Source organism: Watersipora subatra, chromosome 3, assembly GCF_963576615.1.
Source record: "Watersipora subatra chromosome 3, tzWatSuba1.1, whole genome shotgun sequence".
Classification (NCBI taxonomy): domain Eukaryota; kingdom Metazoa; phylum Bryozoa; class Gymnolaemata; order Cheilostomatida; family Watersiporidae; genus Watersipora; species Watersipora subatra.
The window spans coordinates 69,520,653-69,535,508 of record NC_088710.1 but is presented as its reverse complement, the minus strand read 5'-3'; the positions used below and the strand labels follow the sequence as shown (position 1 = coordinate 69,535,508).

General features: G+C 35.8%; 1 protein-coding gene across 2 annotated transcripts; it reads left to right on the top strand.

The window, feature by feature from the left end:
* Window positions 1-280: 280 nt before the first annotated feature.
* On the top strand, window positions 281-14,824 carry LOC137392215 (homer protein homolog 2-like). 2 transcript variants are annotated; one of them, XM_068078873.1, is made up of 10 exons: window positions 281-363; window positions 6,725-6,923; window positions 7,225-7,381; window positions 7,580-7,711; window positions 7,800-7,988; window positions 9,441-9,541; window positions 10,410-10,566; window positions 10,942-11,064; window positions 12,476-12,508; window positions 14,283-14,824. In XM_068078873.1, the coding sequence occupies exons 2-10, from the start codon at window positions 6,919-6,921 to the stop codon at window positions 14,466-14,468; spliced, it is 1,083 nt and encodes a 360-aa protein (XP_067934974.1). In that variant the 5' UTR covers window positions 281-363; window positions 6,725-6,918; the 3' UTR covers window positions 14,469-14,824. The 2 variants fall into 2 exon arrangements, with proteins under 2 accessions (XP_067934974.1, XP_067934973.1); XM_068078872.1 differs by having other exon boundaries at window positions 12,476-12,556.
* The last annotated feature ends 32 nt before the right edge of the window (window positions 14,825-14,856 follow it).

Below are 14,856 nucleotides of genomic sequence, written 5' to 3'. Positions count from 1 at the left end.
ACTTTATCCTTAACCTTGTTTCTATCAATATCAGTTAAATAATAGTTTTTAAGATAATCAGGAGATCAGTTTCTGTTGGATATTCTGCTATTTAAGTTATTTATCAACAAAACGACAAAAAACACATTATTGATCGTCTAATACGTGTATGTAATAGTCAACAGAGAATAACTTGAAGTTGCCCACTCTTGTGACGTGCTGAAATATGCATTCGCCAACTTTGTCTCCGAGTGACCAAGAGCTGCAAGCGAGTCGAATCTCAGACGATTTCTTTTTAGAACGAGTTGTTGAGAAACGGTCCGCCGAAGAAGACGCTTACGTTAGGCGTTGAGGTTTTACAAATACACCGCTACAGTATTAATCGTGAGTAACTACTGTACACGCATAATTATTTAGTGAGCATACATTATTTGTAGTTACAAAAACTGTTTCACTACACATTATTGCAAATATCTGTTTTACATTTGTAGGAATATTTTAAGTATCCCCTCACGTCTCGGCATGAGCTTACTACATTTAAGGGATTAAGCAAAACGAAGAGCTAAAATTCATTTAGTTTATGGGGAGGTTTTACCGCAAACAATTTTATTAACATTGTATGTGATGTTAGGAGAAGCATCTATTAAAGTTTTAGTGTTTAGTAAGAATGTTCTTGGTTACAAGACAACTCCATCTCTTTTGTAAGTTCATCACAATACGTACAGTGCCGGTCTTGAAAATAAGGCGGTAGAGGATAGACTACAGAAAAAATTATTGAAAATAATGTTCTATTAGGGTTTTCAGTACATTCTAAAGCCATTATCTTAGTATTACAACTGGGGATTTCCTGGGGTTAAAATTTGATCTTTTTGAATAAACATCCAATATGCCTACTATTTTTTAAAAGAGGATTAGATCGTTTTTAGTTTACTTCTGCTAGCAATTGCATTTTAGAGGCATTATAAGGTGATGCATGAAGTCATAACTTTCCTAAAGTTTTGTTGAGGAAATGCTTTTTGTGTACATGAGTTGTGCTCTGCATTGCATTGATTGTGGGAAGGAATATGCATAGAGAGTCATGCTATTATTGGTAAAGGTTCTTTTGCCCAGTCTGACAATATCGATAAATCAACCAGCAGTCTGTATGCAATTGTGTTAATGCATTTAACTCCTTTAAGATTTATACTGGAACTATGCTATGATATTGTAAACTTTGGGACACTGATAGTATATTTGATGGAAAAGCTTACAAAATGTGCAGCTATCTCAAGTGTTGATTAGCTCATACAAGGCAGAATATCGACAACTAACCAGATATTTGTCAACATATTGAGAATTGACTTAGCTCTTTGTGATGTGGGCAAGGCTAGTTTGACATTTGCTATTTTTGACATACACTTTAATAGTTCTTTATCAAAGGAAGTTACACGCTATATCACTAGCAAGGCTGACTTGACTATATTGCATCAGATCATTTGCTCTGTACTGCGTGCTTCAAACTTGAATATCTGCTTGACTAAACTAGAAAGACTTGCTATGTAGCTGATGAAAGTCAGACGAGATCTAAAGTATTCAAGTAGCATATAATTTCTCAAATTGGTAAACACTGATTATAAGATAGCAAGCTGGGTATCACCAACTCATTTCTAAGATGCATATAACAGCTTTACGACTTAAAGGTTCACGCAGAATGTCGAGTTACAACTTTTGCTTGCTTAATGTAGAGCTATGTACACTAAAGGAACACGTTTAACACTCTTGACCTGTTACTATATGTATCACTACTAGATACTCCTGTGATTTCCATTTTTTTCTGTGACAGTAGTTGGATGTTGCATTACAAGTAGACTCATTCCAGTTGCCTTTCTTGTTATCATCACACTGCTTCTATTATCTTAACAGTCACCACTGAAAGTTGTGTCTAAAGTTATCGTGAAGGTAGTTCTCGGCACAGATTTTTTTGCCAATGTTGCAAAAGCATAGACAGATTATTAGAGACTCTATTTAACATTCTAAATATTTTAATGTGACTATAAAGACGCATCCGCTTTTACTTTCTCTATTTTTAACTTTTTATCTATAATTGTGTAAGCCAGCATTAATTTGATTATAGTTTGTAACCTACGGTAATTGTCAACTGTTTGCTTGTGTTGAGAAGGTATGACAAAAGAATTTGTACCAAATAAACTAATATTTTCATGGCAAACATCTGTGCTTGGTTGTTGCAAAATTGTAAACACATAGTACAATGCAAAAACAGTTTTCTTGGTAGATACGTACTTAAATAGCCATTGTCACAACAAAAATACATTTTAAAATGATGCATTTAAAGCGATTCTGAAAACATAAACTGAAAGGCTTTGTTGCGTAAATTTTTTCGAACTTAACCTCAAGTTTTGCAAATGATTGCTATAGCAATAGGCACTGCCTAAGTGTTTAGTAACGCAGCAGACATGAATAGTTTTTCAACTGCATCCAAACCCTGGCTTATGATGGCCTTAACATACAAATTTTTCAAAGCCTGCTTGCTAACTTCAAAACGATACTCGACTCTATGCAATCAGTATTTTCCAACACATGGCATTAAGAGTTTCTAGAAACATCGTAGTTTTATAGGTAAAAATTAAGAGGCTGAAAGAGAAACTTCAAAAATGAAAATACTGAATGACCATATATGCTCATTGTTTAATTTGATATAGTTTGAGTAAATTATGCTGCATATCTCTGTCACTCCTTTAACCTTCCTTGTCTCCTGCATTGCCAAGTGTGCTTCTACGTATTTCTCCATCCCTAAGGTAAAATAATACAAAACCTTGTTTATTACTGCTTGTTTGTTAATTTATTCTTGCATTGCTTTTATGTATTACATATATTTTGTTGCTGTGTAGTTATTTGTAGTATTTATTAAGGAGTCACGATAGTTTTTTGGGGTGTGGATTGAATTAAATGAATTGCAGTGTATTTTTACGAGCATATTCAATCCAATGTTCGATGGTTTTAACATATAAATCATGTCACGAAATGAATTTGCTTCAAATATAGAGGTTTGGCTGCGTTACAAAAAATCCTTTGATGCATCATTGTAGGATATTATCTCAATACGATGAAACTTATTTATCCTGGTAAAAATGGCCAATAGAAATCGTAGTACCACATCCTAGCACTTGCCAGGGCTTTCTCATCTATCTCCTTTTTAATCTCTGTAACACGAGCAAGCCAAAATCTAAAACAGCGTGTTTAAATATAACAGGTTCTTGGAAGTAAAAGTGTCTATTAAGACTGGTTATTTAAACAAATGAACTCTAGTTCGAAACAAGTATGATTTTTATTTTTTATTCTCAGTAGTACAGGGAATGTTGTTTACTTATGAAATGCATAAGTGAGATGCAAAATTTGAGCCAATATTTGACGCAACATCTGAAGTAATTTCTAACTTAGTTTTCCTGAGTTTGCCGGAAAATAGCAAAGTGAATAGAAATAGTAAATAGCAAATGGATATACACAGCACTGTATGCACCGTCTTATAAATCGGTGCATACAGTGCTGTATATATCCGGTTTCCCTTCACATCGTTTGATTCATACCATCCTTTAATAGCTTTAAAGATATTTTGAAAATATTAGTATTTGTGGTGAAAAAAGAAAGAACATAATGCTTTCTTTTGAATAAAAGTAAACATCTTCAGATATTTATTTTAAAAAATCTCTGGAGTGGTGTAGTTGGTATCTCGGAGAAAACAGTGAGTGTGATGTGAAAAAAAGACAGCTTGAAACAATGGTAACTGAAGAAGTTCACCATATTGCTAAAAATAAAAGGTAAAAGTCATAGAATATAAAAACAAAAAATAGAGCAATGTTAAATAAATAATGTTAATTTAAAATTACCGTAGTGTATGTTAGACTAGCCTCATATCTTTACCTGTTCCTTGTCTGTTTCATGTGTCGCCAAGGTTTCACTCTACTTTTATTTAGCGGGAATGCAAACAGTCAATAAAAACATTGTTTGTTGGTTATTACCCTCTTAATTTACTTGCTTGTATCTAACTCAGTTCTATTTTAGCTTTTTATGTTGTTTTATACCAAGATTTTATTATGTGTTAAGCTTTCAAGTTATGGAACAACCCCGATGAAATATGGTTTATGATAAGGAATAAGGAAGATGGTTTATTCTTGTAAAAATATGTGCTCCAACATATTAAAAAGGTTTTGAAACAAAATTAACAAATTAAGATCGTATGTTGAGGTTTTACTGTAGGTATTAACAGCAACCTTTATATTATTCTTCCTTCAGCTAAAATTTCCGTGTTATTGTTTTAAAAAGGGGTTTCTTTTAAGTTTTTATTGATAGTTTATAGTTATCATATATATATTAATTGTACTTCCGGGTTTATCATCTACAGACTCAGGAATGGAATAAATTTATATGGTATTTTCACTGTTTTTAACTCTCAAAGCACTAAATTTTCAAATATATTAAATTATTGTAATTTAATCGGCAGTCTACATAATTGTGAAACTGACTCAGCATAGCTCCACTCAAGTTGAACCAAGTCCTTGTAGGCCAACTTGACCATGTAGATCATGCTTTCAGTTTCCTTAGACATAAGGGATGTGTATGGTCGGTGCACATGTAGCGTTTGGATTCCAATCACACCCCTCAAAATTGTACAAGAATTTTGGCACTTGGTAGGGTGATTGGGTATGGGTATTCGCCGTAGTATGGCGAGGACGAAAAAGCATCGTGTTTCAAAGAGACAGGCAAAAAATTTTTTATAACAGAGGCATCGTAACCTGTGGGTGCAATGTACCAATTAATACCTCATTTAGCATGTGCAATCGAAAAAAGGGTATACGGTAAATGATAAGAGTGATAGAATTTAAGGATTGTGTAGCTCAGTAGTTGAATGTGTAGTTAGAAACTTGCAGTTACAATCTCTGAGAGTTTAAATCCAGCACGAAGTGAGTTTTTCATTCCAAGATTTTAATAGCTATAGTTGGACAGACCGAATCACAGACCGATGGGCAGACACTAAGATTAGTATATACATGTATAGATTATTTGATAGCATCCTTTGGGTTATCTTAACTCGGCTTACAATGAATCAACACTCATAACTCCTGTTATATTGCACATATGCCTTCAAATTTAGAATGCAATAAAAAATTGAAAGTTCCAACAGATTGCACAGCAAGGCACAGGCTATAATATCATCGTAGTTTAATTGCAAGCAATAGGTATCAACTGGTAGAGATATTTTTCAGATTAACAATGCATATTTATTTAGAGATCTATGAAAAGTTGGAGGTAAGTTAGCAAATTTATTGCATCCAGAAGAGTTAATGTCGCTCCGCCCGAAGGAGATTGCAAAATATAGGTGACATTCGCTTCGCCCTTAAAAGGGTTACATAAATTAATCTTCCCAAAATTCTGACGAGTCATTTGAAAAATACAACGCCAGCCTCTATTTTAACTCCAGTTCTAGTTGACCGCCACTATAGGAGAAGGGATGAAAAATAGAGCGCCCTGGCGTTCAAATAGAGGTTTTACGGTATGCATGTAAAACAAGGCAATGCAAATGAGGGGCTGAAATATCTGCTATTGTTTATTTGTTGATGTAATACTCATCATTGCAGTTCTTTCGTCTAGTCTGATTATTAGTCAAATGCGACAAAACTATTTCAATGAAGCATTAATACATTTTCTCATGCTTAACTTCAAGCTATTGTGTACACAGTTTTTGTGTAAGAGCTGTTGAGGGTTTCATTGCACTGCCTCTCTTTGAGGAGAGGAAGGGCGGGAAGGCACGGCACTTGACATATATAGCTGTAAGCCTTATTAATGCTTTCAGTAATAGTTTGGCTTTCCACTGGTTTTTTAAATTTTCGTTCAGCCTGGGTATATGATTAATTTCTTAAACTTTCTTTCCCATTGCTCTAACTCGCAAACTAATAATCAGAAAAAAACGAATCATTTTTCAATTGTCTTTGCTATTCACTATTATTATCATTCTAATTTGAGTTTCTATTTATCATGGTTTCTTGTCTGCATTGCTAATATAAACCGGTGGAATTTGGGAGGTAAGTAGGTTAAATCCTGTAACAGCTGTATCTAGCAGCAATAGTCTGCTCGCAGTAAACAATTAACAATTGGAACTGTACTGATAAATGATGATACTGGTAAGCCAGCTATTTGAACAGTGATTGTGAAATGATGGTGTTTGTTGAGAGCTTATGTCCCCAGCTCCCATTACATATCACACGGCTGCACTCAGTCTCAAAGCACATACAGCATCACTCTTGGCTTTTGTCTGCCTGCGTGACTGACTGTAAATGACTTGCAAAAGTACATTCTGTAGTAAAAAGGAAAGAGAGGTAGTTTTAGTGCATCAGCAGCACCTGTCCGTAATTATCTGGTAACAGTCCTATTTGTTTACAAACATTATTGCTAGAATGTAACATGAACAAGGCTTGCCTGTGGATGAGGCTTTCTGTCAATGTTTAGTTTGCCTCTCAGCAAGCTTTTCGCTGTAAGTACTGATAATGTACAGCAAGTGTTTTAGACACGCTATAGGCATTCATTTAGCTGTTTTTCTAAGGCAAGTTTTTGAAAAAACTAAGGAGACATGAAAGCAGACTGTAATTTTCTATGGACCCACTTATACGACAGACTGGTTAACTAATCTTGTATTTTAGTCATGCCACTTATTCCATTTTATACAATTGATGAATTTTTCAAATTTATTCAGGAACGCATTTGAAGAAACTGGAACCAGACAATACGTATCTTTAGCTTCTTCGTGAAAGACAATGATGTTCCACTGTCGATAGACTGAACACAGACACCAGTCGTTGCCTAGCATCATTTCCCGTTATTTTTAAGGAATATTTTATGCCTGTCACTGGCTCAGTGTGAACTTCGTAGTGCTATATACACATTGCCATGGGGTGAGTAAAACTAGAGATTGATTGCAAATTTTAGTCTTCAGTTTTTTGTAGTCCATATTCAGTCGGACGTGGACTGAGTGCTTTCATATTTGCCTGGAATACCATATACATACATGAATAAGATCTCCATTCCAGTCAGTCTCGTGAGTGTAAGGGAACTACTCCTCAAAAATAGCATTCACTCCGAGAGTATAGTGGTATACCAAATAGTTTGAGGCTTGGGATTGTGTATGTATTGGGTTCTTACAGATGCTGCTAAGTTTAACATTTTCTATCAGTAACTTGTTCAATGCCCCAACAGGGAACAACCGATATTTACAACTAAGGCCCATGTTTTCCACATCGATCCTGCTACAAAGAAGAACTGGTTACCATCGAGCCAAGGTTCTGTGAATGTATCCTTCTACTATGACAGTAATCGCAGTACATATCGGATAATTAGTGTAGATGGGTCCAAGGTAAGAAATTCCTATATGATCGACTTTGTGGCTTTCAACTCTTTGGCTTATCATTTTATAGTTCAATACTTCAACAGCTGTTGATTGATTATCTGAAGGTGATAGCATGGATTGCAGCCTTGAACAAACAGTTGACTAACAATTCATATTTACTCAGCTTGTGCTCGAGGGCTACATCACAGTTTATACATGTTTTAGGCCATCATCAATAGTACACTTGTTCCAAATATGGCCTTCACCAAAACGTCACAGAAATTTGGGCAGTGGTCCGATGCTCGAGCTAACACAGTTTATGGCCTCGGATTTGCTACAGAGACTGACCTGAATAATGTATGTAGTCACAGGTTTTCTTGTTCAACCTCCGTGTTCCTCTCATGAGATAGGATAGGAGGTGTCATTGCTTCAGTCAATCTTGTAGTTTGCTGAAAAATTTGGAGAGGTACGAGAGCTTACCAAACAACAGCTGGCTCCTCCTTCCTACAGCACGGCCACCAATGCCTCTCTCAACAAGAATAATCAGAATGGCGGTGACACTGTGGATGCAGTCAATGTAATTCATCAGCCACCTATTGTGGCAGCACCCGCACCTCCACCAGCTGTGCAGAATGTAAGTCAGCTACATTGAGCTTTATGATTGTAAGATACTGTAGAAATAGTTGGTGATCGTAAGATACTGTAGAGATAGTTGGTGATCATAAAATACTGTAGAGATAGTTGGTGATTGTAAGATACTGTAGAGATAGTTGGTGATTGTAAGATACTGTAGAGATAGTTGGTGATTGTAAGATGCTGTAGAGATAGTTGGTGATCGTAAGATACTGTAGAGATAGTTGGTTGGCTGCTGGATGTTTAAGCAGTGTCTTTGCTGCGTCTTGTTTTACCACTCATGCCTGTGGGTCGCTTCCTATCTATGGTGTAGTGGTGAATTGTCCTGGTTGTATGTATACTATCTTATACTGTCTGTACCACTTGATGTACATGTGGTGCTTCTTATCTCTGAGCTGCTTGTCACCTCTACCATCTATTGTCTGTGCTGCTTGTCTTTACTTCCTGTTATCTATGGTGCTTGCTGCCTTCACTTCCTGTTATCTATGGTGCTTGCTGCCTTCACTTCCTGTTATCTGTGGTGCCTGTTGCCTTCACTTCCTGTTATCTATGGTGCTTGTCTTTACTTCCTGTTATCTATGTTGCTTATGTCTTTACTTCCTGATATCTATGGTGCTTGTTGTCTTTACTTCGTGTTATCTATGGCGCTTGTCTTTACTTCCTGTTATCTGTGATGCTTGTCTGTACTTCCTGTTATCTGTGGTGCTTGTTACCTTTTACTACCTGTTACTGCATTTTATCATTACTACTGTTTACGATGCTCATTGTCTATTATAGTATTTGTTGTCTGTAGTATTTGTTGTCTATAGTATTTGTTGTCTATAGTATTTGTTGTCTATAGTATTTGTTGACTATAGTATTTGTTGTTTATGGTTCATGTTGTCTATGGTACTTGATGTCTATGGTACATGTTGTCTATGGTACTTGATGTCTATGGCCCATGTTGTCTATGGTATTTTTTGTCTATGGTACATGTTGTCTATGGTACTTGATGTCTATGGTACATGTTATCTATAGTACATGTTGTCTATGGTACTTGTTGCTGCCAACTAATTCCCGGATGAGTTGACAAAATGTCAATGATTGCCTTCAATCACTCATTAGCTTCTGCTCGCTCAATTATCTGTGAAGTGCAGCAAATGCTCTGCCTGCAGAGTATAAACATATTCATTACTGCTGTAGCAGGCCACAAGTATTGAGAAGGAAAAATCCACTCAAACCTTTTTGAGGATTATTTCCAATAGAATATGGATGCTGATTGGTTTCATCCCTTGTTAGCTCGTACCCTTTTAAAGGTCTATTTTTGTCAGGTTCATGGGAGGCCTCATAATATGCTGCCCGTTCCTTCAACATCTCCAATTTTGTGATTGGAGATGCTCATAATTTGCATAGTTTATCGTTGTTTAGATTCTGTCACTGTTCAAATTATGGTAACTGGCAACTGGTGTTGTAGAGCGAGTATATGACACCCAAGGTCGAGATGAGACAAGGGACTGTTGCTTTAGATCAGCTTAAATATGAGAACGACAGGCTAAAGCACGCGCTAGCTCAAAGGTTAGGCAGGAGAAAGTCTGGCATGTTGCACTCATTGAGTTGATAGATAAATGAGTGCGGATGAGATATACTGACAGCTTGCTCTGGAGTGGGTGCTTCATGCGCCTTGTGTCTATGTAGCGCACACTCAGTGACGCCGTCTCTCCTCGCGATGCCTTCACAAAGCCGTTATTGACTGAGGGGAGACCCTGATTTTTCTTCTCAGTATCGTCAATACGGTCTTTGTTCCGTTAATTGCTTAATGCTATTCAACCTTATGTACTCAATTGTGAAATGAAAAGCGTGTAACGGCTTAATGATTTAATTACTGGTGAGGGTAAATAGGAGATGAACAAGTTGACAGCGAGAAGGCAATTTTAGATGGTCTGTTAGATCCTAACTGGCTTAGCAGATGAAATCATATAGTCAAGTAGAGCATGGCTGCAGATAAAGACTAGGAGTCAGTTTATGACTGTAGTAATTCTACTACGACACCCTATTACTCACTCTAAAAAGCTTATACTTTGAACATACCTGACACATTTGTCTTCATGTCTTCTTTTGTATCAGACAATAGCATTGCTTGACGAACAGTCATAGTAAAACCTGTAACTGAGTGACAACTGGTTGAAAATATCTGCTCTGGATTGTTGGAATTGTATAGAAATATGTGATATGAACTCATCAACCGATATACAGCATTGATAAAGCTGAGCTCTTTACAGGTGACTCTCACAGGTACCTCATCTCAGCAGCGCAATGGTTGGCTTCACTAAGAATTCAGTTGGCGATAGATGATCTATCGAGGTCTATATGCTGTCTCAGTTGTTATTAACTCTCATCTGTTGTATACTTACGGACTAGTCTGGCATGTAGTTGTGTATTTTAGCTCACAGAATGCCAAGAAATGGGAGGTGGAGTTGCAGACATTGAAGAATAACAATGCTCGGCTGACTACTGCACTACAGGAAAGTGCGGTGAATGTGGAAGAATGGAAGGTGCAACTGTCTAACTATAAAGAAGCTAATGTGACACTCAAGAAAAAGGTGATACTCTTATAGACCTTTTTCTGTCTAAGAATATCTTGAGATACTTTTCAGTTGTTCAAGCAGGCTGGTGGATACGTTATACCTTTCATAACAACATTTATTGGTCAGGTTTCTGGAAATGAAGTTTTAGCAATTTTTAGATGGTATATCATCTCAGCACAGTATGTTGAATAAACGACTGTTATTCAGAAACTGTAGACATGGCAACGAAATCATTACTGTCCTCGATTTAACTGTGTATAAATCAAGTTAATGCTCTTGAAGGTAGTATCAGAGGTTAGAGATTGCCGTTAGCCAATGCAACTTTTGAAGTTAGCCGCTATTGTTATGCAAGCGACTGGTATCTTTTAGTCAGCTGTACAATTTCTTCAGGTTATTGAATTTGAGCAAAATGAGCCAAGTCAGCAAGAAGAAGTGAATAAAATGCAGAAAGAAATGTCTGGCTTGATGGAGAAACTCTCTGTGACCGAGGCGGAAAAGAAAAACACACAGCATGTATGTTCTAAGCACTAGCAGTCAATATTATATTGACTGCATATAATATAATAGTCTGCAAGTCTCCTACCATCCATAATAAAATCGTCTTTCCCTGAAATTTATTAAACAATCACATGAGGACTGATATTTTAGCAACAACTGTATTTCGGAATCTACCAGTTGTTATGGGCCTTTAGTAATAGAAACAAAACTTCTATCAACCCATTCTATCTGTGTGTGTAACTAATACATACCACACCTCACTCTCGCACTAATCGTTATTTATTAATAAGTGAAGTGTCTCACCTAATTTGCTATTTCTACTGATGACTGGCTATTATATTACAACGAATTACTCAGAGACTAGTTTTCATTGAAGAGGTGATAGCCACGCAGAATCCATCCGCTAAGATTTGAGACCAAACTGTCATTTTAGTTGTTTCAACTGTCAAAAGGCAAATTTTACACGTTTTTTGTTTTAATCTGTCTAGAGGACTTTCATCAAAGATAATTTTCAATAATGCTCTTCCAAAAAGTCTAATTAAATTATGGGTTGATAGTTATTTCTGTAGATTTGATGCGTTTTCACTCAATTTTACTGGTTATTGGCTGTAAGCTGGGCCAACCCTAGGTTAGTTATCAGTTTGTATATCCGAGATTACTTTTATACCAAACTGATCAATTCGATATACAACCTGTGTCTCTCAGGAAAACTCAAAAATGCTCTGGTATTCATATAAGCAAGAAAACAATAATTACTGATGAACATTGTATGTGTTTTTGATTACTGCAAATTTGCAGAATAACAATACATTGCTTTTAATTGCGATACCGGGAGGTCCAATCAGATGCAGAGCCTCAGCACCTTTTCCGTGTAACATTTTCATGAATAATCTCCTGCTTGTAGGCAGGATTTCGTATTATCTAAAATCATTGCCTCAGGCAACCAGCTTTTTGTAGATGACACTAAGTAGATATTCATCGCAGATATCTCTGGTAACATTTGTTTGTATAATTTTACAGCTGACATAATATTCATTTATTACAGCATAGATAACGCTATTATTGTCATGACAGGTTTTGTAACAAACTGATAGTTTAATGTTTGGCATTTGCAAAAACAAGAGTTATATTTTCTCGAATTTATGGTTATAGGAGTTGTCATATCTCTCATCAAATTAATTTCTAAAACGTTTATTAGTCGTGATAGATTTACCGGACTATTGTGGTCGGTGACGATGTCTCACATTGCTAAAAAAAATTGTATTGATTTTTACATAGTTTACTCTCTCTCTCTTTATATTTATTTACAGACTCCAAATATAGTGTACTTGAAGTGAAGATAGCATGTACATGTATTTGGTTATTCTCTCACATGCATTTGCATAACTGAAACTACCCTTCGTCTAATGGAAGCCTCGTATTTTAGGAGCTAGCAACACTGCGATCAAAGGTAGCTCAGGTCTCAAGTTTAGAAGAACTCACAAGGAAGCAAGAACAACAAATTAAGGTTTGTTTGCTGCAAATTAAGTGGGGAAAAGCTAAAGCAAATATTTAACATCTTCATATGCTCTCAAAGTGACAGGTTTTAAAAAGCAGCTATTCTCTCAGTTATTGAAAGATTGGTGTATTTGTATTACATGTACTTGGATCTTTTTGGAACACCTAGTGTCGGTGTTACTGTTACATTAGTTTATCTTTACAATTAAAAATGTGCTGTGAACTGTCATTGATATAACAAATTTTACAATACATCCAGTGTTTAAATATGCTTTGGGTTAGTTTTTAGATAATAAATACAATTTATTGTGTTAAGAATGATTTGGAACAACTGTGAGCAACAATAACTAACTATTTATAACATGTATTTTTATCTTGAGAGACAAATTTCGGCAAATAATGGTGTAAAGAGGAATGTTCATTGGGTCAAGTTTTCCAGTCACCAATGTTAGGATACAAATTTGTTATGACCGTTAATTGGCTAGTGTCATAACTGACAGCTTTTATTGACATGTAGGCTGTGTTATCATGGTTACAAGCTATCATCTCCTCACTCCTACAGCTAAGTCTACTATGCAAAGGTGTTTGCGACATATTTTAATCCACAAGCAATCAAAGAATATGTGCAAGCCTCATAATTTCCTTATTTCAAATACATTCATGTGTAGCATGTGAACTTGTCCACATTAAGCAACTGTTCAAACCATGATTCTTTTTTTGTCTCAGCCAGTTCATATTCTCAATGGAGTTAACTACCCTTGCTTGCTTTTACTTGCAAATTACTTCCAACTCAAAAGCATTATAGCAGACCATGTTAATATAACCATACGAACATAGCAGACCATATTAATATAGCCATATGAACATAGCAGACCATGTTAATATAACCATATGAACATAGCAGACCATGTTAATATAGCCATATGAACATAGCAGACCATGTTAATATAGCCATATGTACATAGCAAACCGTGTTAATATAGCCATATGAACATAGCAGACCATGTTAATATAGCCATATGAACATAGCAGACCATGTTAATATAGCCATATGAACATAGCAGACCATGTTAATATAGCCATATGAACATAGCAGACCATGTTAATATAACCATATAAACATAGCAGACCATGTTAATATAACCATATGAACATAGCAGACCATGTTAATATAACCATATGAACATAGCAGACCATGTTAATATAACCATATGAACATAGCAGACCATGTTAATATAGCCATATGTACATAGCAGACCATGTTAATATAGCCATATGAACATAGCAGACCATGTTAATATAGCCATATGAACATAGCAGACCATGTTAATATAACCATATGAACATAGCAGACCATGTTAATATAACCATATGAACATAGCAGACCATGTTAATATAGCCATATGAACATAGCAGACCATGTTAATATAGCCATATGAACATAGCAGACCATGTTAATATAACCATATGAACGTAGCAGACCATGTTAATATAGCCATATGTACATAGCAGACCATGTTAATATAGCCATATGAACATAGCAGACCATGTTAATATAGCCATATGAACATAGCAGACCATGTTAATATAACCATATGAACATAGCAGACCATGTTAATATAGCCATATGTACATAGCAGACCATGTTAATATAGCCATATGAACATAGCAGACCATGTTAATATAACCATATGAACATGCGCAGCAGCTCAATGTTTTATTCACATGTTTTACAGGAATTAACACGAACAAATACAGAATTAGAGGGCAAGCTGAATACTTTAGTAAACGAATTGGATAGAACCAGGTCATCACAGTCAGCAGACAAAACGGAGATGGTTCGCGTCCATGACATAATCAGTAGAAATGTTTCTGAACTCGTTAATGCGCAAAATCAGCTGGCTAAACTTCTCCCTTCCTAGAGCTCAACTTCCTGAGTCAGATTTGGGGCCTCTAGATCGACAATAACCGCTAGACCTTTACTTTGTGCTGTTCACCAAAAGTTATGCATAGGCTTGTAGGATTTAGACCAACTGCTACACAACAATATGTAGTCTTGCAATGTCACAAACGTTTGATAATTTTAGGTTTGCAATTCTTGTTACTCACAAATTGTTGGCGTAAGCTCTTATTATTTTAAGTTATTTTTTGTTTTTCTTACCCGAGAGGCTTAATGCATGATAAAGCAGTAATAATCTCTCTAATGTTTATTAATTATCCTATAGGATGATGGAATAGACTTTTGACAGTATAACTAAAAGATAGCGACTAAAATGTCCTCATAATTCAACATTTCACGAAAGGGCAAAC